We start from the raw sequence: 24,830 nt of genomic DNA, 5'->3' as shown, positions 1-24,830 counted from the left end.
CATTTTTCCCAATGTATTCACAAGTAAAGTCTGTATACCTGCTGTGAACTAAATACAAAATCCAGACTCTCATGTGAAGGAACCATGAGATGCTAAGTTCTGCTACTTTTACCTATATTTATTACCCATGCTGGGTTCTGAATTGTGTCTGTTAATGCTGACTTGAGCATCTCTTGGATATCATGATATCTTGTGTACATTCCTTTGATGCCTTTCTTCATAGGATGGTTTTGATGCTAAGGCCCTGTTTCCCAATTGGTTCTTGATATAATAATAAGGATGCCATGGGCAAATTGCTGGGAAGAAAAAAAAAGAGATGGGACATCTGGGTCCCCAGAGGAGGTGAGGAGACATAGGGAAAGGAAGAGAGATTCTTTCATGATTCAGAAAGAGAAAAGGCCATGTGAGATCTATGGTAGGGTGAGTGGCCATCTGCCACTACCCTGACTTGGCCTGGGATAACAATTAAAGCTGAGGGAAGATTTACAATGTTGAGCTAGCACTAAGTATAACTGAATAACTAATGTTGAGGGCAGATTTAGGATATTAAACTAAGACTACTGGGAAGCGCCCAGCAATTGATCCAAGAAGGTAGGTTGAAAATGAGTGTGTGTGTGTGTGTGTGTGTGTGTGTGTGTGTGTGTGTGTGTGTGCAAGCATGCAGATACTTCATCTGCAGATCCAAGGGAACCTAAACTGTGCTAGTAGCACACTCTGGCCAATCTGGCCAAAGCATAAAGCATGCTTCACCCTTGCATCAGCATATTGGCCTATATTAAGAAACCATGCGAAGTATAAAAGAGCTCTTCCAAATAACATAGAAAATTGAATTAGATTTGATGATGTAATTCAGATTATCAGGCATAATATTTATATGGAAACTTTAAATAATATAAATATTCCATAATCTTTACATGGGAATAATTTTTTCCAGACTTAACTGAGTCTTCTGACAGCAGTTAACAAATAAGATAATCTACCAGGCTAACCTGTTGAAACCCTCAACTGAAACTCTCTTCCCAGTAGTCCTAGGGTATAGCTAAAGTTGATATCTAAAACTAAAAACCACATTGCTGATTATGAGTGAGTGAGATATAGGAGTAAAGGAAGATGTACCTGGGTTATCTGCATCAAAAATATGTTGAATTACAATGGTGTGCCAGGTCAACTATTACTTTAGTCATTTACTCTCCTTGTTTTCTGACTAACATTAGTGGTATCCACAAAGGCATTTACTTCAGGCACTGGTGGACATTTCTTTTTTCACGTCTATGCTTTGAACAGCAAATGGTAATTCTAAAAGCATTCTATCTCTTAGACTACAGGATGTGAAATTGAAAGATCCAATTGTGAACACAAGAATGGATTCCCAATTTGTAGGATATCTGTGCTTTCCCATTGTCTAAGAGCAGGTCCTCCTCTTCTTGGAAGCTGGTATATCTCCATGTGGTTACCTTCTTCTCAAGACATACCTACATGCATGGAAATAACACTAAGTCCTTGAGCTGTAGTTGGTTTATTTCTAGCTGACTGTCCCATTCTATTCATACAGGTTTTCTCCACACTCAATACACATCAATGGATTTGGCTACAGTTTGGTAATTTGTAATCATTTTGATACTGACTCTCTATGATTATAACTCAGTCACATTGGGAGAAATGATGGAAGACCATAGCCTCCTCATTTACACACTTATAGCTCTTTTGCATTATTCCTATGTAGCCGGTCAACCCCTGTATGGAGAAGTTGTCAGAAGCAAAATTTTGAGGTATTTCAGATATTTAGAAATATCTCTTTACTCTATTCAGAGTTTGATAATTGATGGAAATTTTCTTATACTGGCATGGTATTTCTTTCTTAGTGTTCATCCTTTAATTTCACATATATATTTATCTACAGATTTTATAAACATACATTTAATATACAAAGCAATGATGCCACATATATTTGACTTTGGGCTTTGTAATATTATAGTAAACAAAAATATAAATAGCCACAGACTTTCTAAAATCTGACTACAAGCCCCATCTAATTGAGGTGAAGATTATGTTAATTCAGCTAGCAATCTTCAGAGAAAGCTACTCTTTCTTTGCTCATTTAAAAAAATATGACAAGATCTGAAATCCTAAGAGACTAAATGATTTTGATCATTTAATTAATAAGTGACAAATGGAGAATTTGATTAACCTGTTTTATAATAAATATTCAGTTAGGGACTTTTTTGTAGTTAGTGTCTAGAGAGTGACAGTGTTATCAGAAAAAAAGAACAACTGTGTGATAAGTGTGTGTGCAAATAGAATGGTATAAGTTCTTTTCCTTGTGCATAATATTTATGTACTTTAACCACACAGTCACTGGGATTGTTTGAAGCCAGCCAGGTGCTTCTCCATGGGCTTCGGAAGAACCAAAAAAAAAAAAAAAGAGATGCAGTAGGGAAGGAAAGGAAGATTATATTGTCTCATCAGATCTGTTCTATGACTTTGTGAATCAAGAACTCCAGAAAATTCTCATCAAGAAGAGGCTGCCAGGAATGTCTCTGGGTGTGGCCATTCAAGACTCTGGTGAGGGTTGACTTTCTTCCCTTTGCTGAATAAATATAGATCAAATCACAAAGTTAACTCTCTTGTTGGTACAATGGTATATTTTGTTCAAGGTTACTGTTCATCATATGGCCAGGAGCTTGTGGCAACTCTTAACAGTCATGTCAGAGTTCAAAGAGGTGAATACTGGTGTTCAGTTCCTTCTTTCCTTTTTATCAGTCTGGAGTACCAGAATATGGAATGGTCTTTACATCTCAGTTTATTTCATTGATGTAATCTACTTATTTCCTCATTGATTTCATATCCTGCCCAATTGGCCATCCATACACGTATGTTGTTCTCTCTGGGAGAGATGTGGCAATTCTCCACTTCTTCTGCATGGCCAGAGCCTTGTTATTAACTCGGTGGGAATTGATGTAATGACCAATGTCTCTTCAGCCGTTTTGCCCAATCTGTCACAATCCTTCCCCTGACAATTCTAAAATGGGGTTATAGTCAATATAATAATGTGTAAAACAATGAAATCAATACAAATCAGAACTCAAAAAAATTGCCACTGCACTACTTGTGATAGCAAAAAGTCAAAAGACAAGTTGGATTCTCAATGTGGAAGGGTAAAAATAAGTAATAATAAAAGCAGAATATGTAGGACCATGAATCCGTAAAAACAGTAGGATGTTCTAATGTGTATGTTACTTTAGTGAAGCCAAGAAAAACAATTGTAGCATCTTTTTCTGGAAGAAATAAGTTTAAACCAGTAGACTTAATTTGGCACACATTTAGTAATAACTTAACAGGCAGTTTAAAATATTAGATGTATATGAAATATTTGTATTTTGAAATAATCCACAAATAAAAAATATCTAAAAAATCTGTATGTAGCAAAATATCCGTAGGTATACTACTGATGAAAATGGAATTCATCCTACCAATTACAATAAACCTTCAATAGTCCTTTACAGTTGGGTGGGATGTCAGGGTCCTTCCCTCATCCATAAGGATTTCAGGGGCTGGTATTGCACAGATCTTGTGAAGTGTGTCCATTAGTAAAAGGCCTATATCGTACCCAGACAACATATTTTTTCTGCATCTTTCTTAATCTTTGGCTCTTAACTTATCTCTAATTCAACTTCTCTAATGCTTCTTGAGCCATGAATAGAATTGCTGTCCTATTTAGTGATGGACACCCAGTCCTCCCACTCTCAAAACTGAGGGAAATTTCAGGTTTCCATATTGCCCATATTCCAATAAGTAGCACCTCACTAAAGTTGGAGTAACCAACTATAATTAAATTCAGTGGCCACAGGAAAAAAAATGGAGACATGAATGTAAAGGGAACTTAGGAAAACAACAAGAAGAAGTGGATCCAGGACAAGAAACAGGAATGGAAATTTCCAGATACACATAGAAACATGTAAAACTATCAAAACATAAAACATTTTCACATGGGATACATATATAAGGATTCAAAGTGCTAGTAAGATGAGACTCCTCTCTCTCTCTCTCTCTCTCTCTCTCTCTCTCTCTCTCTCTCTCTCTCTCCTTCATCTTTATTAACTTGGGTATTTCTTATTTCCATTTTGATTGTTATTCCCTTTCCCGGTTTCCAGGCCAACATCCCCGAGTCCCTCCCCCTCCCTTTCTCTATTGGTGTTCCCCTCCCCATCCTCTCCCCATTACCACCCTCCCACAACAATCACATTTACTGGGGGTTCAGTCCTGGCCAGACCAAGGACTTCTTCCACTGGTGCACTTACTAGGCTACTCATTGCTACCTATGCAGTTGGAGCCCAGGGTCAGTCCACGTACAGTCTCTGGGTAGTGGCTTCTTCCCTGGAAGCTCTGGTTTGTTGACATTGTTGTTCATATGGGGTCTCAAGCCTCTTCAAGCGCTTTCAGTCGTTTCTCTGATTCCTTCAACGGGGGTCCCATTCTCAGTTCAGTGTTTTGCTGCTGGCATTTGCCTATGTATTTGCTGTATTCTACCTGTGTCTCTCAGGAGAGATCTACATCCGGTTCCTGTCAGCCCGCACTTCTTTAATTCATCAATCTTATCTAGTTTGGTGGCTGTATATGTATGGGCCACATATGGAGAAGGCTCTGAATGGGTGTTCCTTCAGTCACAGTTCTAAACATTGCCTCCCTATTCCCTCCCAAGGGTATTCTTGTTCCCCGTTTAAAGAAGGAGTGAAGCATTCACATTTTCATCATCCTTCTTGAGTTTCATGTTTTCTCTGCATCTAGGATAATTTGAGCATTTGGGCTAATATCCACTTATCAATGAACGCATAGCATGTGTGTTTTTTCTGTGACTGGGTTAGCTCACTCAGGATGATATTTTCTAGTTGCATCCATTTGCCTATGAATTTCATCAAGTCATTGTTTTTGATAGTTGAGTAGTATTCCTTTGTGTAGATGTACCACATTTTCTGTATCCATTCCTCTGTTCAAGGGCATCTGGGTTCTTTCCAGCTTTTGGCTATTATAAATAAGCCTGCTATGAACATAGTGGAGCACGTGTCTTTTTTATATTTGGGGCATCTTGTGGGTATATGCCCAAGAGGGGTACAGCTGGATCCTGAGGTAGTTCAATGTCCAATTTTCTGAGGAACGTCCAGACTGATTTCCAGAATGGTTTTACCAGTCTGCAATCCCACCAACAATGTAGGAGTGTTCCTCTTTCTCTACATCCTCGCCAGAATCTTCTATCACCTGTGCTTTTGATCTTAGCCATTCTGACTGGTGTGAGGTGTAATCTCAGGGTTGTTTTGATTTGCCTTTCCCTTATGACTAAAGATGTTGAACATTTCTTTAGGTGTTTCTCAGCCATTTGGCATTCGTCAGCTGTGAATTCTTTGTTTAGCTCTGAACTCCATTTTTAATATGGTTGTTTGTCTCCCTGCAGTCTAACTTTATGAGTTCTTTGTATATTTTGGATATAAGTCCTCTATCTGTTGTAGGATTGGTAAAGATCTTTTTCCCAATCTGTTGGTTGCTGTTTTGTTCTAACAACAGTGACCATTGCCTTACGGAAGGGTTTGCAGTTTTATGAGATCCCATTTGTCAATTCTTGATCTTAGTGCATAAGCCATTGGTGTTTTGTTCAGGAAATTTTCTCCAGTGCCCATGTGTTCGAGATGCTTCCCCAATTTTTCTTTTATTAGTATGAGTGTATCTGGTATGATGTGGAGGTCATTGAGCTACTTGGACTTAAGCTTTGTACAGGGTGATAAGCATGGATCCATCTGCATTCTTCTACATGCTGACCTCCAGTTGAACCAGCACCATTTGCTGAAAATGTAATCTTTTTTTCATTGGATAGTTTTGGCTCCTTTGTCAAAAATCAAGTGACCATAGGTGTGTGAGTTCTTTTCTGGGTCTACAATTCTATTCCACTGGTCTGTCTGTCTGTTTCTGTACCAATACCATACAGTTTTTATCACTATTCCTCTTTAATACTGCTTGAGTTCAGGCATAGTCATTCTCTTGGATTTCTTTTTATTGTTGAGGATAGTTTTAGCTATCCTGGGTTTTTTGTTATTCCAGATAAATTTCTAAATTGTTCTGTCTAACTCTATGAAGAATTGACTCCTCTTGTTCATTCATATATTCTGGAATCTTTGATTATCTTATAATAAAGGTATAACTTTAGATAAAACTTATAATTGCAAATTTAGCAAAAAGTAATGATATACAACCTTGTAAATTTAACCTTACAATCATATATTTTGTTTAAAATTTGGCAGATCAGGAATTAGAACTGCAAGAAGTTTGTAGAGCAGATAAGGAACACAGAGGGCTTATCTTGTACTTCAATTCTGAGTGTGAGCTACAAAGAGCATTAAACCTTAGGTGTCATTTCTGAGTAGTAACTCAACACATTTTTCTAAAGACAGGATCTTCCCTTGGCCTGGAACTTGTTGGTATGGCCAAGCATCACAGATCACTTGTCCTTGTTGTGTTTGTAGAACTTGACAGAAGAAAATAATAGAGAAACTTCAGTCTACACCTTGAATGTGTGTGTGTGTGTGTGTGTGTGTGTGTGTGTGTGTGTACGTGCACACATGTGTGCATGCATGCATTCATGCATGTATATGTGTGTCTATAATATTCATGAAGATGTGAGTTCAGCTTTGTGCATGGACATACATAAATGTGTATGCACATGTGAGTAAAGTATCATTTCCTTGGAGTACTCCAACTTGCCTAGGCCTTCCTAGTCCTGCTTTAACTAACTCATCATTGGAATAAGTACTGTGAATACTCAAGACTGTCTTATTTTCCCTGAGATCTAGAGACTAAACTCAGGTTCCCATGTTTATTCAACAGGTACTTTTCCAACTGAGCTATCTAGCTATCTGTTCTCTTTTCCTTACAGAAATGGATAATATATTATCTACACTATTACTGTCTATATGTGATAGCATAACCACACAAATGAATCCATTTCCAGAAACACTTTTAATGCAAACATTGACAGAATACCAAACAATTCTATTTCACGTAGAAATTTCCAAAAATAATCATGTGATATTTAGCTTTAAATTTCAATCTTTGGTTGTAACTACCTCCTACTATACCCTCCTCTTTTTATTTTTCTGTGATCTCTTGACTATATAATACCATTCTACTCTCTCTACACAAATACACTGTAAACTAATTTTATTTTCAAAACATCTTAATAGAAATCATGGGCCTAAACAATCTGTGAGAAAGTTTCCCCTAGCCTATTTATGCACTAGTCAATTAAGAGAGGCATATGGCAGAAAGTGTTAGGAAACTGTTTCATGATGAAGAAACCTGGGTATTTCTCCAGATCCAGAAAAGAAACAAAAAATAAAATATGATGTGACATAACCATCCGCAGGCAGAGAGCAGAGTTAGCCAAAAGCAATTATAAAAAACTCATTCTTCGATCAGTGGAAATCCCAATGCCAAACTTCTTCCCAACAAAAGGGCTGATTTGATACCAATGCCAAATAGACATACTTGAGAATCCAGTGAGTAACACCCATGATAATCCCTCAACTAGTTTCAACTTTTGCCTAAGTTGTTCTAAAACAAATGGAAAACTATATTAGTTTATACATTAATAAACATAAGCATGTGACAGGTTTCAATGAGAATGCTTGATAGAGTCTCAGGATCTGCCTCTTTCCATTGGTCCAGAAGTGGACCTACAAGTGTTTACATCATATTAGACTTTTTCTATTTTTCCTTTTCTCTTTTTCTTTTTTCTTTTTTCTTTTTCTTTTTTCTTTTCTCTTTTTTCTTATATTTTTCACTTTCCTTTCTTTTTTCTTTCTCTTTTTCTTTTATGGATTTTGAATCTGACATTTTATCTGGATACTGAAAGTCTAGTTGAAGTTTAATGATTATATGGAGAACACTATTGTCTAAATTATACCTTCAGTCCAATGGAAAAATATGAAAAATAGTAGAAGATTAATTCATCAAAAAAGATATATGGTAAACTTGGTAATTAGTTCCTGTGGTGAGATCAGCAGAAAATGTGGTTAAAAGGTAATCAACACCTGATAAGTCTGACAAGGATTTGAACCACCTAACAAATGACAGAGTTAAATATATGACCAAGAGAAGTCACCCAGTTATTACTCATATCTGACTGCAGTATCATTCCGTAAATAATCTCTCTGAGACAAAGAGTGAAATAATCCTCTACACTGTAGCTTGAAACTCCAGACAAAAGGAAGAAAGAAAAAGAGAGAGAGAATGGGAGGAGGGTAGGGATGGAGGGAGGAAGAAAAACATAGGGAGATAAGGGAGAGAGAAAAAGGAGGGAGTAAGGGAAGGGAGGAGGGAAGAAGCGAATATCCCCTAAAAACATACTGTTCTTTAAAATTAAGAATGACAGATTTGCTTTTCCTGTGATAAAGCAACAGGAACACTACTTGGAAGAATGCACTAAAGGAAATGCAATAACTAGAACTACAGACCCTCTAATCCTCACATTCTTCTGAAACAATAAAAGAAGGCAGAAACTATGTGACAGAGCTTCACTTTTGTTGAACCTGGTATTTGGACAAGAAAACTTACAAAGCTCTTTTTTTTGATACCTATTTTCTCCTCCCTGCAAGGTCCAACACTCTTGTATACCATTTCTAGGACCTAGCTGTACCCTGGATTTTCTTGTATGCCTTTGGAGGTCTCCCAGACTGTTTCAGAAAGTTCCTCTTTGTGGTTTGGGAAATAGTTAGTTCTGTTGGTGAAGCTATTTATCACAGACACATGAAGATTTGAGCTCAGATCACCAGAAAGCACATAAGAAAATAAGTGTGTGTGTTTTGTCTGTAAACCTACCCTCCAGAGGGGAACAGGATTCATGAATGTCATTAGCCATCCAGTGTTAAGTATGGCAAAATTCTCTGGGTTAAAAAAAATGAAAAGCAGAAGAAGGCTTATATGTGTCAGTACTTCTGGGAGACAAGCTATCTCAGAATACCCACTTTACATCTCACAGATCAACGGAAGCTCAAGGGGCAAAAAGACCAATATGTGGATGCTTTAGTCCTACGTAGAAGGGGAAATAAAGTAACCACAGGAGGTAGATGGAGGGAGGGTGTAGGGAGGAGGAAGGAGGGGGAGGGAAGAGGGGAAGGATCAGTTGTGGGAGGAGATGGTGGAGAGGTACAGGGAGTCAGGAAATTGAACAGAGGTGTGTAGTAGTGCAGGATGGTGAACTGGTGGTAGCCATTAGAATGTACCAGATGCCAGGAAAGTAAGAAGCTCCTAGGACACAACAGGGAGACATTAGGTAAAATACCCAACAAAAGAGAGAGAGAAACTGTAGAGACTAATACAGAGTTTAGGCAATTCCACCTGTTGAGCAATGGGACTACGCACCCATCTCAAATTTATTAACCCAGAATTGCTCCTGTCTAAAGGAAATAGAGGGACAGAAAGTGGAGCAGAAACTGAAGGAAAAGCTATCCAGAGACTACTCTACCTGGGGTCCAGCCCATATGCAGACACTAAATCCAGAAACTATTGCTGATGCCAAAATATGTATTACCAAGAGCCTGCTATAGCTATGTCCTGAGAGATTCTGCTAGAGCCTGAACAATATAGAGGTTGAAGCTTGCTGTCAACTGTCAGACTGTGCACAGGGACCCCAACTGGGGAGTTGGGGGAAGGTCTGAAGGCTCTGAAGGTGTTTGCAACCCCATAGAAAAAACAACAATATCAACCAACCAAACATCTCAGAGCTCACAATGACTAAACCACCAACAAAAGAGTACACATGGTGGGACCCATGGCTTCCACTGCATATTAGCACAGGTATCAGGCATCAATGGGAGGGGAGGCCTTTTTTCTGGTAAAAGCTTGATGCTCCAGGGTAGGGGAATGCTAGAGCAGTGAGGTAGGAGTTGGGGGATGGGTCAGGGAGCACCTTTATAGAAGCAGGTTGGAATGGGTAAGGGATGGGGGTTAGTGAAGGGGAAACTGGGAAGGGGAATACCTTTTGAAATGTAAATAATTTTTAAAAATCAATACAAAAATTAAGTAACAAAAATAAAGGAAAGAAAGAGACCCACTAAATATTTGTTCTTCACATAAGAACATATGAATAGACCCACACATATTTACAATTCTGCATACAACAACGTACAAATACACACCCGGACTCACATACAATCTAATATATGTACATAAAAACACACATGGTATGCACTCATTGATAAGTGGCTATTAGCCCAAATGCTTGAATTGCCCTAGATGCACAGAACACTTGAAACTCAAGACGGATGATCAAAATGTGAATGCTTCACTCCTTCTTTAAAAGGGGAACAAGAATACCTTTGGCAGGGAATAAGGAGTCAAAGATTAAAACAGAGGAGAAGAAACACACATTTAGAGCCTGCCCCACATGTGGCCCATACATATACAGCCACCCAATTAGACAAGATGGATGAAGCAAAGAAGTGCAGGCTGACGGGAAACGGATGTTGATCTCTCCTGAGAGACACAGCCAGAATACAGCAAATACATAGGCAAATGCCAGCAGCAAACCACTGAACTGAGAATGGGACCCCCATTGAAAGAATCAGAGAAAGGAATGGAAGAGCTTAAAGGGATTTGAGACCCCATATGAACAACGATGCCAACCAACCACTTCCAGGGACTAAGCCACTACACAAAGACTATACATGGACTGACCCTGGGCTCCAACCTCATAGGTAACAATGAATAGCCTAGTAAGAGCACCAGTGGAAGGGGAAGCCCTTGGTCCTGCTAAGACTGAACCCCCAGTGAACGTGATTGTTGTGGGGAGGGCGGTAATGGGGGGAGGATGGGGAGGGTAACACCCATATAGAAGGAGAGGTGGAGGGGTTAGGGGAATGTTGGCCCGAAAACCGGGAAAGGGAAATGTAAATAAGAAATACTCAAGTTAATTAAAAAAATTAGATAAAATGTATTTTCTTTTTCTGTGATTTGCTTAATATAAAATAATTATCTCCAGTTGCAAAAACAAACAAACAACAACAACAAAATCGTCACTGCATTCTATCCTACTGGCAAACTTTGTACATGCATGACATGTTTTCCTCATACAATCACTTGTTTTTTGAAACAAAGTCTGCTCTCATTTTTTTTTAATTTCCTCTTACTTGCTATTTAGATTTGGACTATAACAGAAAAACTTGAACAATCAGTTTCATTGAATAGTATATCCCTTCTATGCATATGTTCTTTATTTACAGACTCTAACCACTAAAGACATAAAATCCTTAAAATAAAATTGTCTTTATACAACATTAGAACAATTTTAATGTTGCCAATATTCCCTAAACAACATTGTAAATCTATTTTCAGCCTATCAAATATAGGCTAGACAATACAATAATCTGATAATTGACAGGAGTGCTATACATATACTATGCAAAGTAAATGCCATTTTATATGAAAGATCAGAGCATCAGTACAGTTTAGTTTGAGTAGTAAATCTGGGAAACAAACAGCAGCAGATATGTGGCCAAGTATGCCCTTGATTGATTTATCCAGTTGAGACTTCCTTTAATTTTAAAAAGTGTCCTTCTAGAAATGTTAATTGAATGATATTTTTCTCCCTACTGCAACTCCATCATTTTTAGCTTTCTGCCACTTTTTCCACTAACCATATGAGACCCGTACATTTTACTAGTTCATTTGATTTTGTTGGAACACATGGCATTAAGTGCTCATGATCAAAATCTCTTGTAAGAGTAAAGCAGAATCAGTCATACATAGCTGACACTACTTATGGTTCTCCAAGAAGCCTTACTTATCAAGAAGGAAGAAGGATGACTCTCTAATATGATTTTCTAGATTCCATGCAACTTTCCTCTGGAATCCTCATTAACTACCCTGATTTACAATCCCCTCATTAGCAAATCCTATTGGTACATTTAAGAGAATCTTTTAACTGTACTAGAATACAAGTTCAGCCAAACTCAAAGGAAATTTTTATAAGATATGATTATCATATATGGTTTATAAAGCACTAAAATATTTCAGATCATTTAACAGACAATGTTGTCTAACATGTAAAATGGACTTAGCTGCTCCACTAACACAATTACATTTTTATACAGGACAAAGTTCTTGGAGATTCTAATGTTTATCCAAAACTGTGAGGATAACAGGAAATATATTATAATACTCCTTATATAGGAAATATTGGGATCTGGAGCAAAAACACAAAAATATTGAAATATGTGGGAAACCAGGTTGGATTGCTGTTCTCCATGAACACAGAGAAGGGTAATTCTGATACAATACTTCTGGATTTTTTTTTGGTTTTGTTCTTTTCTTTCTTAAGTAGACATTGGAATTGGGTAATTGCACCAGGTGCATTTCAAATTTTATTCCAATAAAACAAGATTTTGAACCAGTAAAATTAGCTCACTGATACTTTCCTAAGTCCTATGATCTGGGGTTAAGTAAGTAATCCATGAAGAAAGTGTAGGATAAGCATGGGTAAACTGAACCATGCATTAAAACCAGGTATAATGGCATAAGTTCATACTTATAGCGGGAAGATAGAGATAGGCATATCTTTTGCATTTTTAGGCTTACTAATCTACTTGAAAACCTCCTTGTTCTAGTAAGAGACAAAAATCTCAAAATAAAAGTGGAAAGATCATGAAGAATGACATTTGAAGCTGACCTCTAGTGTTCACATCTGTGCATGTACACACACACACACACACACACACACACACACACACACGTGACCCGTTCAATTATCTGATACCATCTCATTTCATTCCTTCATGAGACACACCAATGTGCTTAAGCCAGGAGATTTACATGTATTCAGATTTTCCAGTTTGAGTAGAAATAATTTCCCTCCTTTTCATATAACACTAGCATAGTTGTTCAAATTTTTATTTGAAAACTTTCTCCCTACAAATTTGACCCAGTTTCTGCCACTAAAAGGCTTTAACCCTGCAGTCATATGTACCACTCAAATTGATCCACTCAAAACTAAGGAGCACTTTCTTCACTATCCTAAGGATTTTTCTAAGATAAAGAATATATGACTTTTTTATTCTCTGATTCTTTTTCTTGGGTGACTGGAATACAGTGGTATTTAATTAACACACTGAAAATTAACAATATTATATGAGGTAAAACATGCATATGATTTTCTGGGGATTAAAAGATGGTCATCTTGGAGTAGAAATTGTCTTAGTGCTATAGCTATGACAATTAATTTGACAGAACAATGCAGCTGTAATCAGGCCTTTGGCAATTAGAGTTGTAGCCCCTCTCTAGTAGAAGAGGATAGGAAATATCACAGAAAGCTCAACTGGGATGCCAGACGCTATACTCCTTCCTCTCTCACCTCATTAGCATGCCATCTTGGAAGATTCCAGAGCATATAATTCATGGAAAGAAAAGTGAAAGGGAGCCCCTTGATGGGGTTGCCTTGACATTATTATTAAGGACGAGGTAGAACTTTGAGCTGATACAACTGTTTGTGTGCCCCCCTGTTTCAATAAAGAACCTTTCACAGTACTGTACTAGCGTTTTCAATAAAGACATTAGTTCACTAACTGAAACTTAGTGAAACTGTTACTTGGACCTACCTAGAAGAAATAAGTATTTACATTTCCCTTGGCAAATGAAATTCAATGAAATCCCTCTCTAATGTTGTGTCTTCTGAAACATTCACCTCAGGATGTAACAGCTTCTTAAGTCACCAGTGAAGCATGAAATAATTAAAACTCCAGAGCTCAATATATACTCCATCAAGAAAAGAAGTGGAACATCTAGATCCCTTCTCACTTACACTTCTCATTAAGTTGTTGGTATGGACTCCCTTGAGTGAAGCCAGAAGCCCAAAGGGAAATTTCAGTTCTTTTCATTTGAGTCATATTAGGTTGATTGAGGTTATGTCCCCATAGACTTGTATATTGAAAACTGTGTTATTTATTGGTGATATTGTGGAAGGAGTTTTAGGAGATGTGGGATTGCTGGAGGAAGTGCATCACTAAGGGCACGTTTGAGAATTGATGTTTTAGATGGTCTATCCTCTGGAGCTTGCCCAATGTGAGAACCCAGTATGTGTTCCACAAGGTCCCACATTCCACCACCTTAGCAGTGATGAGAAATCAAGTTGACTGTACTAAACAGCCCAGTTGCTCAAAAATCCTAGTTATGGGAATGCTAAGGATTTAATCTAGTTCTTCATGCTTGACTGGAAGATTTACTTACTGAATCATCTCCCTAACCCTATCTTACTGATCTAAAGTTTTGACTAGAAATTAAGTTTTATTGAACTGATCCGTGCCAGTAGAAACTTGGACAACTGACCCAAAAGAAACTGTAGTATGTATGAGAAAAATATTAACAGGGATTTTCAGCTATAATTTTAAAGCATGAGAGAGAGAGAGAGAGAGAGAGAGAGAGAGAGAGAGAGAGAGAGAGAGAGAATTAGAACCTTGGAGATGCAAAATCTAGGAAAGAGGAAAGGAGACAAAGATATATGAGTCACCAACAGAATAGATAAGATAGAACAGAAAATCTTAGGCAAAGAAGATACTATATAAGACATTGACACAACAGTCAAACAAACAAATAAAAAATCCAAAGAGCTCAAAACATTCAAGAAGTCCAGAACACAATAAAAAGACCAAACCTAAGAATAATACATATAGAAAAGATTGAAGATTCCCAACAGAAAGGGTCAGTAAACATCTTAAACAAATTATAGAAGAAAATATTCCTAACCTAAAGAAAGTAATACACATAAGCACTCAAGATTCCTACAGAACACCCAACAGATTGAGCCAAAGAAAAATTCTTCCTGTCGCATAATAATCAAAAAAATAAATGCACAAAACAAAGAAAGGTTATTGAAAATGGTAAGGAAAAAAGGTCAAGTAACATAAAGGCAGACCTATCAGAATTATACCCTACATCTCAACAGAGACTCTAAAAGCCAGAAGATCTTCAGCCAATGCCATACAGACCATAAAGGAACAAAAATGACAGCCCAGGCTACTATATCCAACAAAACTCTCAACTACCATGAGTGGAGAAATCATGATATGCCATAAGAAAACCAAATTTAAACAATATATTTCCATTAATCCAGCACTACAGAGAATAATAGAAGGAAAACTTCAACAGGATGAGACAAACTACATCCAATGAAAAAACAAGAAATTAATATACTTACAACACACCTAAAAGAAGAGAACCACACAAACATAATTCCAACTCAAACAAAAATAACAGGAAGAAACAATCACTAGTCCTTAATATCTCTTAATATCAATGAGTTCTGTTCCCCCAAAAAAATATATAAACTAGCAGACTGATTATGTAAACAGGATCCTGCATTTTGCTGCATACAGGAAACACATATTAGTGACAAAGAAAGATAATATTTCAGAATACAGAGCTAGCAAAAGATTTTCCAAATGGTCACAAGAAACAAATTGGTACAGTGATTATAATATCAAATAAAATTGAATTTCAACCAAAAGTTAAGAAAATAAAATATAAGGAAGGACAATTTATACTCATCACACACACACACACACACACACACACACACACACACACACATGAAAATCTACCTAAAGGAACTCTCAATTTAGTACATATATGACCCAAATTGAAGGACACCCACATTCATAAAAGAAACTTTACTAAGGCTCAAAGCATATCAAATCCCAGACAATAATATTGAGAGACTTTAAAACTCCACTCTCACCAATGGACAGGTCATGGAAACAAAACAATAATAGAGACACAATGAAACTGACAGAAATTATGAGCCAAATGGATTTAATAGATATGTATATAATATTTCATCTTGAAACAAAAAATAAATTACCTGCTTCTCAGCACTTCATGGTTACTTCTCCAAAATTGAGCATATAATTGGTCACAAAAACAAGCCTCAATAGACACAAGAAGATTAATATAATCTCATGCATCCTATCAGAATACAAAGAACTAAGTCTGGTCTTCTATAAGATAAAACTAAAACAAAAACAAAACTAAACTAAACCGAGAAGAAAAGGAATAGAAATTAAAAAAAGACTTCATACACATGGAAGCTGAACAATAGCCTAGTCAATGAAAACTTGGCCAAGTAAGAAAGAAAGAAAGAAATTAAAGATGCTTTAGAATTCAATGAAAATGAAGGCACAGCACATCCAAATTATGGGACACAAAGAAAGCCGTACTAATAGGAAAACTCCTGTCCTATCTCTGTATGCTTTTATAAAGATACTGGAGAGATAATACACTAGCAGCTTACCAGCACATCTTAAAGCTCTGGAAATGGAGCAAATACAACCAAGAGAAGTAGACAGCAGGAAATAATCAAACTCAAGTCTAAACTCAAACAAATAGGAATAAAAAGAAACTATACAAAAAAATCAAAAAAGTAAGAACTGTTTCTTTGAAATATCAACAAGATATATAAACCCTTAGCCACCTAAACTAGAGAGCACAGAGACAGTATGTAAGTTAATGAAATCAGAAATAAAAAGGGAAACCTAACAACAGAAACCAAAATAATTATAAAAAATTCTATCATACCCTACTACCAAACCTATACTCAAAAAATTGGAAAATCTAATTGAAATGAATTAAAATTCTCCCAATCAATAAGAGCCCAAGACCAGATGATTTTAGTGGAGAATTCTACCAGAATGTGAAGAATCACTTAACATCAAGACTTCTTAAACTATTCAACACAATAGAAACAGAAGGAACATTACTCAATTCATTATATGAAGCCACATGCATTGTTTATGTCTAAACCACACCAAGATCCAACAAAGAGAGAGAATTTCAGACCAATTCCCCTAATGAATACTGATACAAGAATACTCAATAAAATTCTTGCCAACAGAATCAACAAACACACCAAAATTTTCATTCACCATGATGAAGTGGGCTTCATTCCAGGGATGTAGGCATAGTTGAATATATGAAAATTCTTCAACATTATCTATATAAATAAACTCAAAGCAAAAAAATAACGATCATCTTATTAGATGCTGAAAAATCCTTAGCCAAAACACAGCATCCATTCATGTTAAAAGTACTGAACAGATCAAAAATTAAAGGTCCATAGCTGAACATACTAAAAGCAATATATAGCAAACCAATAGCCAACATCAACCTAAATTGAGAGAAACTAAACTATCCCACTAAAATCAGGAACAAGAAAAGGCTATGCATTCCCTCCCTATCTATTCAATATAATACCTAAACTTCTAGCCAGAGCGATTAGACAACAAAAGAAGATCAAAGTATATAATTGAAAAGAAGAAAATAAAGATATTACTATTTGAGGATCTGATAGTATACATAATCGACCCAAAAAAATTCTACCAGAAAAGTCCAACAGCTGAAAAAAAATTCAGCAAAGTATCTGGAGTTAAAATGAACTCAGAAAATTTCAGTAGCCTTATTATATTCAAAGGATAAATGGTCCGAGAAAGTAGTTAGTGAAATGACTCCCTTTACAATAGTCACAAATAATATAAAATATATTGGCGTAACTCTAACCAGGAAATTAAAAACTCTATATGACAAGAATTTCAAGATTCTGAGTAAAGAAACCAAAGATCTGAAAAGATGGATTGCCCATGGAATGTTCATGGATTGGCAGGATTAATATAGTAAAAATTGCCATCTTAAAGCAATCTACTGATTTAATATAATCCCCATCAAAATCCCAACTCAATTCTTCACAGAGATAGAACCAACAATTTTCAAATTCATCTAAAATAACTAAAAATTCAGGGCAGTGAAAGCTGGTCTCAACAATTAAAGAACTTCTGGAAAAATCACAATCTCTGAACTCAAGCTGTAGTACAGAGCAATAGTGATAAAAATCACATGGTATTCATACAGAGACCAACAGGTAGATAAATGTAATATAATTGAAGACCCAGAATTAAACTCCCATGCTTATGTTCACCTGAGATTTTACAAAGAAGACAAACCATCCGTGGTAAAAGACAGCATGTTCAAAAAATGGTTTTGGCTCAAGTGATGAGCCAAAGGCATGTAGAAGATTGCAAATTGATCCATTCTTATCTCCATGTACAAAGCTCAAGTTCAAGTGAATAAAGGTGCTCCACATTAAACCAGATATACTGAATCTAATAGAAGAGAAAGTTGGAAAGAGCTTCAAACACATTGTCACAGGTAAAAATTTCCTGTACTAAACACCAATGGCCCAGACTCTAAGATTGACAATTCACAAATGGGGCCTCATCAAATTGAAAAACTTCTACAAGACAAAGGACACTGTCAGTGGGACAAAAAGGCAATCCTCATATTGAGAAATGATCATTACCAACTTTATATTTAATATAGGGCTGATATCTAAAATATATAAAGAATTCAAGAAGTTACGCTTCAGAAAACCAATTACCCTATTTAAAAAATGGGCTACTGTGTTAAGCAAAGAATTTTCAATTGAGGAAAAATGAATGACTGAGAAGATCTTAAAAAAAATGTTTATCATCCTTAATAATCAGGAAAGTAGAATTCAAAATGTCTGTAAGATTCAACCTCGCATTAAACTTCAGTTGACAGCAAGAGCTGCTGAGGATGTGGAGAAAGAGGAACACTCCTACATTGCTGATGGAACTGTAATCTGTTAAATCAATATGTCAGTTCCTCCGAAAATTGGCAATAGTTCTACCTGAAGACCCAGCTATAAGAACAACTGGGCAAATACCCAAAAGATGCTACAATATATAACAAGGACACCTGCTCCGCTATGTTCATAGCAGCCTTACTAATAATAGCCAGAAGCTGGAAAGAGCTCTGATGTCCTTCATGAGAGAAATAGATACAGAAAATGTGGTACTTTTACAAAATGGTGTAACATCCAGCTATTAAAAACAGTGACTTCATAAAATTCACAGGCAAATAAATGGAACTAGAAAATATCCCGAGGGAGGTAACTTAGTCACAAAAGAGCACATAGAATAGTACTCACTGATAAGTGAACATGAGACACAGAGCTTGGGACGCCCATGACACAACTCATGTACCACATGTAGTGTTAAGCTACATAAGGAACTAGGACTAAAGAGTGGATGCTTCAGTCCCACTTAGAAGTAGGAAGACAATAATCAAGGGAAGTAGAGGACGGGAGGGTCTTGGGAAAAAGAGAGGAGGGGGAAAGAGAGTCAGAGTCATATATGGGAAGAGATGGAGAAGATGCACAGTATGTCACAAATTAGAGAGAGATGTGTAGCAATGGGAGATGGAAAACTGTGTAGCAACCATAAAGTCCCAGATCCCAGGAAAACAAGAGACTTCTGGGATATTATGGTGATGACATTGGCTGAAATACTCCAGAAAGGGGAGGGAGAACCTATTGAAACCATATCCAGAGGTTAGTAACAGCCCTCCAGCTGAGGCATGGGGTCATCCATCTATATCCTAAATTTTAACCCAGAATTGCTCCAATCGAAAAAATTACAGGGACAAAGAGGGGAGCAGAGACTGAAGGAAAGGCCATCCAGACTCCCCCACCTGCGGATCCTACAGACACCAAACCCAGACAATGTTGCTGAGGCCTAGAAGTGCTTTAGGATAGAAACCTGACATAGCTCTCTCCCGAGTGGCTCTGCCAGATCCTGATCAATACAGATGTGAATGCTCAAAGCTAACCATCAATCTGATCACAGGGACCCCAATGGAGGAGTAAGGGGAAGGACTGAAGGAGTTGAAGGGGCCTCATCTGGCATCAATTTGAGGGGAGTCCCACGGTCTTGTGAAGGCTTGATGCCCCAGTGTAGAGGAATTGTAGGGCAGTGAGATGGGAGAGGGAGTGAGGATGGGTGGGTGAGCACCCTCATAAAGCAGGATAAGAGGCGATGGGAGAGGGGGTTTGCAGAGGGGATATTGAAAATGGGGATAACATTTGAAATGTAAATAGATAAAATATCTAATAAATCAATCTGGGAAGGTGGAATTTGAAAATTGTATTCTAGCCTGTATAAACAAGGATAAGCATGTGGACACTCACAAACACTGCAACATCTAAACACACACAAACACACACACACACACACACAAACACACACACACACACACACACACACAAATGCAAATGTTGGAACACACACAGGAGGGCCGTGGAAAGAAAAATAATAACTGACTAAATGGCCAAGCTCATGTAACACTGCATTCCTTGCTTAAATGAAAGGTTCAGAATACAAGGAGGTGTTGGCACAAATGTCAGTATTACTCATCAACATACAAAAGAAGACTTGTTGTATTTTTCTATATGAGTGTTTTGCTCTTATATTTGTGAACCTTGTGTATGCAGTGCTCATAGAGGCCTTAATTCAGCATTAGATCTTTTGGAATTAAGGACCATTCTCCAATAACATATGGGTGCTGAGAAAGAACTATAGGTCTTGTGGATGAACAGCCATTACTCTTATTCCTGAGCTCTTTCTCAGGCTCCCAAGTACCCTCTTTCCTTTTTAAATGACATCCTAATCCTCATTGAATTTGGTGTGTGTGCGTGCGTGTGTGTGTTTATCTGTCTTGCACCAATTCTGAACATCAGTTAATATTTCTTACCCCAATAGGGAAACTGAAGTTCTCCTTACCATTCACCTATGTCAGCATCACAATTGCAAAAAGATCGAATGTCCAGGCAGTTCTCCTTGTGGACACATCTGCACTGTTGAACTCTAGGAACAGAACCTTCCCAGTAGTTGTGCCTTTTATTGGATCTTCCAATCCACCAGGTGAATGGGGCTCCATCTGAAAAACAAGATGTTTCATAAATCAGGAGTGTAAAGTGAAAGGTTACAGAGGAACTTACAGTTTTTTCTCTTTGTTGTGTGTGTGTGTGTGTGTGTGTGTGTGTGTGTGCATGCACACACGTATACATGTAAATATCTCTTCCTCTCCCCGACACACTTTTTCATATTTTGTGGATTTCATTTTCACTTTTCTTCTTTATCACTTTCAATTCTACATATGATTTTACATATATATGTATATGTATATGCATATGTATATGTATATGTATACACATGTGCAGGGATATATGTACACATGTACAGGGACATATATAAAATGTAAAAGATATGTTTTATTAGAAGAGCATATTTAAAGTCTGGTGGATAACCTATTAAGAGCTTAAGAGCCATAAACTGATAACTGATTAGTCAATATCACAAATTATTTAGTTGAATCATCTTAAAAAATTAAAGCCATATTTTATTTTCATGAGTAGCAATGCAAACACTACACTTTAAATAATGCTTAATAGAATAATCTAATGCAGAGTAAATAGAACTTTTCAGTTATAAAATCCTTCCCTTCAAAAGAAATTTATTTATTTGTAATTTAATTAATTAATTAATTAATTAATTAACATCCCAAATGTTGAGCCCCTCCTGCTTGCCCCGCATAGATTCCCTTCTCTTATCCCCCTTTCCTTCTTCTCTGAGAGGGCGGGGTCCTACCAGGGTATCCCTCCACATTGATATATTAAGTCTCTGTTAGATTAGGTATACCCTCCCCAAGGCAGCCCTTTTGGGTAATGGATACATGGATACCACAGTCATGCAACAGCTTTAGGGGGAGCCTATTCTCCAGTTGTTGGGGAACCAGATGAAGACTGAAATGCATATCTGCTACATATGGCTCAGGGGCTGAATTCCAATCCTTAAATGTTTTTTGGGTTGGTGGCTCCACAACTCATAGCTCCCAGGAGACCAAGTTAGTTGATTCTCTTAGTGCTCCTGTGATCTTCATATTCCTTTCATTTCCTTCAATTTCTTTCCCCTAACTCTTCCATTAGAGTCCCAAACCTCCATCCAATGTTTGTCTGTGGGTGTTTGCATCTGTTTCAGATAGCTGCTGGGTAGTCTCTCAGATACCAATTATGATAATCTCCTGTTTGCAAACATAATAGAGTGTGATTAATACTGATAGAAATTGGTATTTGACCATTGGATGGGATTCAAGTTGGGCTGGTTATTTGTTGCCTATTCCTTCCATTTCTACTCTGTCTTTGTCCCTGTATTTCTTTTAGGCAGAACAATTTTTGGGATGAAAGATTTGTGAGTGGTTTAGTATTCTTATCCCTCCATCGGAAGTTGTTCCTGGCTACAGGAGGCGGCCTCTTCAGTTTCCATGTTCCAATTATTAGATATCTCAGGTAAGGTCACAAGCAATGACTCCTGGGAATCTCTCCCATTCCAGGTTTCTGGAACTTCCTAGAGATTCCCCCACACCCCATCTCCACCAATTATAGATTTCCACTCATTCCTATAGCAATCCAGGTTTCTCCCCTGAATCCCTCTACAACTGATTCTGCCTTCCCATCTCCCCTCACTTCCTTCCCTCGCCCAACTTCTACAACTATTTTGTTCCATATTCTAAATATGATTGAAATAACCTTGCTTGGACCTTCCTTCTTCTGTAACTCCTTCGGGTCTATAGAGTAAAGTATAGACATCCTGTATTTTATGGCTAATATCTACTTATCAGTGAGTACATATCATGCATATCATTTTGGGTCTGGATTACCTCACCCGGGATGATATTCTAAAGATCCATCTATTTGAAAGAAAATTTTATGATGACCTTGCTTTTAATAGCTGAATAATATTCCATTGTGTAAATTAACCACCATTTCTGCATCCATTCTTCAGTTGAGGGACATCAGTGTTGTTTATGGTTTATGGCAATTACGAACAAGATTGTTTTAAACATATTGGAACATGTGCCCTTGTATGGTGGAGCATCTTTTGGGTATGTATCCATGAGCAGTATACCTGTGTCTTCAGGTAGAACTATTTCCAATTTTCTGAGAGCTGCCAGATTGATTTCTGGGAAGGTTGTAGAAGTTTGAAATCTCACCAGCAATGGAGCAATGTCCCTCTTCTTCCACACCTTACCAGCATGTACTGTCATTTTAGGTTTTGATCTCAGTCTTACTGGTTGATGTAAGCTAGAATCTCAGGATCATTTTGATTTTCATTTCCATAATGACTAACGATGTTGAAAATTTCTTTAAGTGCTTCTGGGCCATGCAAGTTTCCTCAGTTGAGAATTATTTAGCTCTGTACCCTATTTTTATTGGACTTTTTATTTATTTAGATTTCAAATTTATATCCTTTCCTGGTTTCCCCTCTGGAAACGCATAATCACACCTTCTTTCCCCTCTGCTCCTCTGAGGGTACTCCCCCCAAACAACCCACCCATCCACTGCCACCTCCACACCCTGGCCTTCCCTTACACTGTGGTGTAGGGAGCTGTATTTGATTTGGGCCTGGCCGCTTTTTGACCACATGGCTCTAAGTGGCTAGGTGAGTCTGGGCTGTTTGGCAACAAATATTCACCCCTAAGATGACTGCCATAAGTCTTAAGATTGTTGGACAAAAGCCTCTCCCATGAATTTACAGCACAGGAAGATAACATTCAAGGGATGCCTCAGCTCGATCAGATACCAGTTATCTCCTGAGTGTAACGTTCACCACAATAAATGAGACCTAGACCACAGAACTTTTGCTTGGTCTCCTTCTTCTCTTCACCCCCATTTGGCACACAGTTAGAAAGCCTCTTCAGGACCCTGAATAACTGGGTACCCACTGGCGGGGACAAGTGGCATCTGAACAGGGACCCTGAAGCACGGCCAACTACAGGACAACAGAGACAAGAGAGCTGCAGCAGGAATTGAGGACTCTTCAGGCCGTATTGGTCGTGCGTTTCTGGAGAGGGAGGGAAGGACCAGTCGAATAATTGTTGTCCGATTGTCATGGGGAAGGTATTGTCTAGGAGGCTAGTTTCATAGGAGAGATCAAGCGCTCACTCAGGGAGAGAGGATTAAGAGTTAAGAAAAAGGATTTTTTCAAGTTCTTTTGTTTTATTGATGAAAAGTGTCCCTGATTAATTTTAAACAGTGTAGGGCTGAGGGTGACAAGCGTGCAGGACTGCTAGCAAGCAAGCTGCAGGCTGCGCGTGGGCAACAGCACAGCTCAGGCCAAGTCAGCATAAGAGGAGTTTCAAGGTGAGGAAGCCAGCATGGAAACAGGGACGTATTGGGGTAAGATGGGCTAGAAAAGGCCTTGATGATTTGGGTTAGCTTAAGTAAAACTTGTAATAAAAAAGGGACAAGGTAATAGTAAAGTGTTTTTGTATATACCTTCTTTTGGAGTTATGTTTTAGTCTTTGGACCCTGATTAGAGATAGTTTACGCCCTAGACATGAGAGAGAATGGGTTTGGAAAAAACAGTCCTCCCGGACTCTCCACGGATGCTTTGGAGAAAGAGAAAAACTTTCAGAGCTCTCCTGGGATTAGAAGAAAGGCAGGAGATGCCCTGCCTCTCTGCTGGCTCCTATTGGAGAAATGCTTATTTCTGGTTATGGGTTCCATAGGTAGGATATGTGGGTCCCTGTGGTGGGACACCATCTAGTTTTTTTCCTCTATGTCTATTGTCTCTCCTTGGTGCACCAACCTCTCCATGTCTGTCAGTTTATGTCTGTGGTTTTTGTTTCTCGTTGTTTAAATGTTTTATGTTTCATGTTCAAGAGAAAAAATGGTAAAAACTTTATCTGCCGGTCATGCACACCTTGATTTGGTTTTAATTTGTTTCAGAAAAAGGGAACAAATGAATAAAAAAAACAGTTTCAATTGGTCTTTGGAGCCCTGTATCTATAGCTAGGAGCCTAGGTCAGCTGGAGAAGCTACCCAGGGGCGGAGCGTCTACAGGAGCTGATCTTAAAAGCGCCAGCAGCCCTTCAGCTTCTATGGTACCGAG

At 37.8% G+C, this 24,830-nt stretch overlaps 1 protein-coding gene across 2 annotated transcripts in view; it reads right to left on the bottom strand.

Annotated features, from left to right (window-relative positions):
- The window catches only part of Cntnap5c (contactin associated protein-like 5C), a gene marked incomplete at its 5' end in the record, with an annotated part of 856,281 nt that overhangs the window by 193,751 nt on the left and 637,700 nt on the right, over positions 1-24,830 (bottom strand). For both annotated transcript variants that reach the window (NM_001415869.2, NM_001047866.3), the window contains 1 exon segment: positions 20,661-20,817. In NM_001415869.2, coding sequence (NP_001402798.1) covers positions 20,661-20,817 — 157 coding nt within the window.

This window comes from Rattus norvegicus, chromosome 13, assembly GCF_021556685.1.
Source record: "Rattus norvegicus strain SHRSP/BbbUtx chromosome 13, alternate assembly SHRSP_T2T, whole genome shotgun sequence".
NCBI lineage: Eukaryota > Metazoa > Chordata > Mammalia > Rodentia > Muridae > Rattus > Rattus norvegicus.
This window is presented reverse-complemented; position numbering and strand designations above follow the sequence as displayed.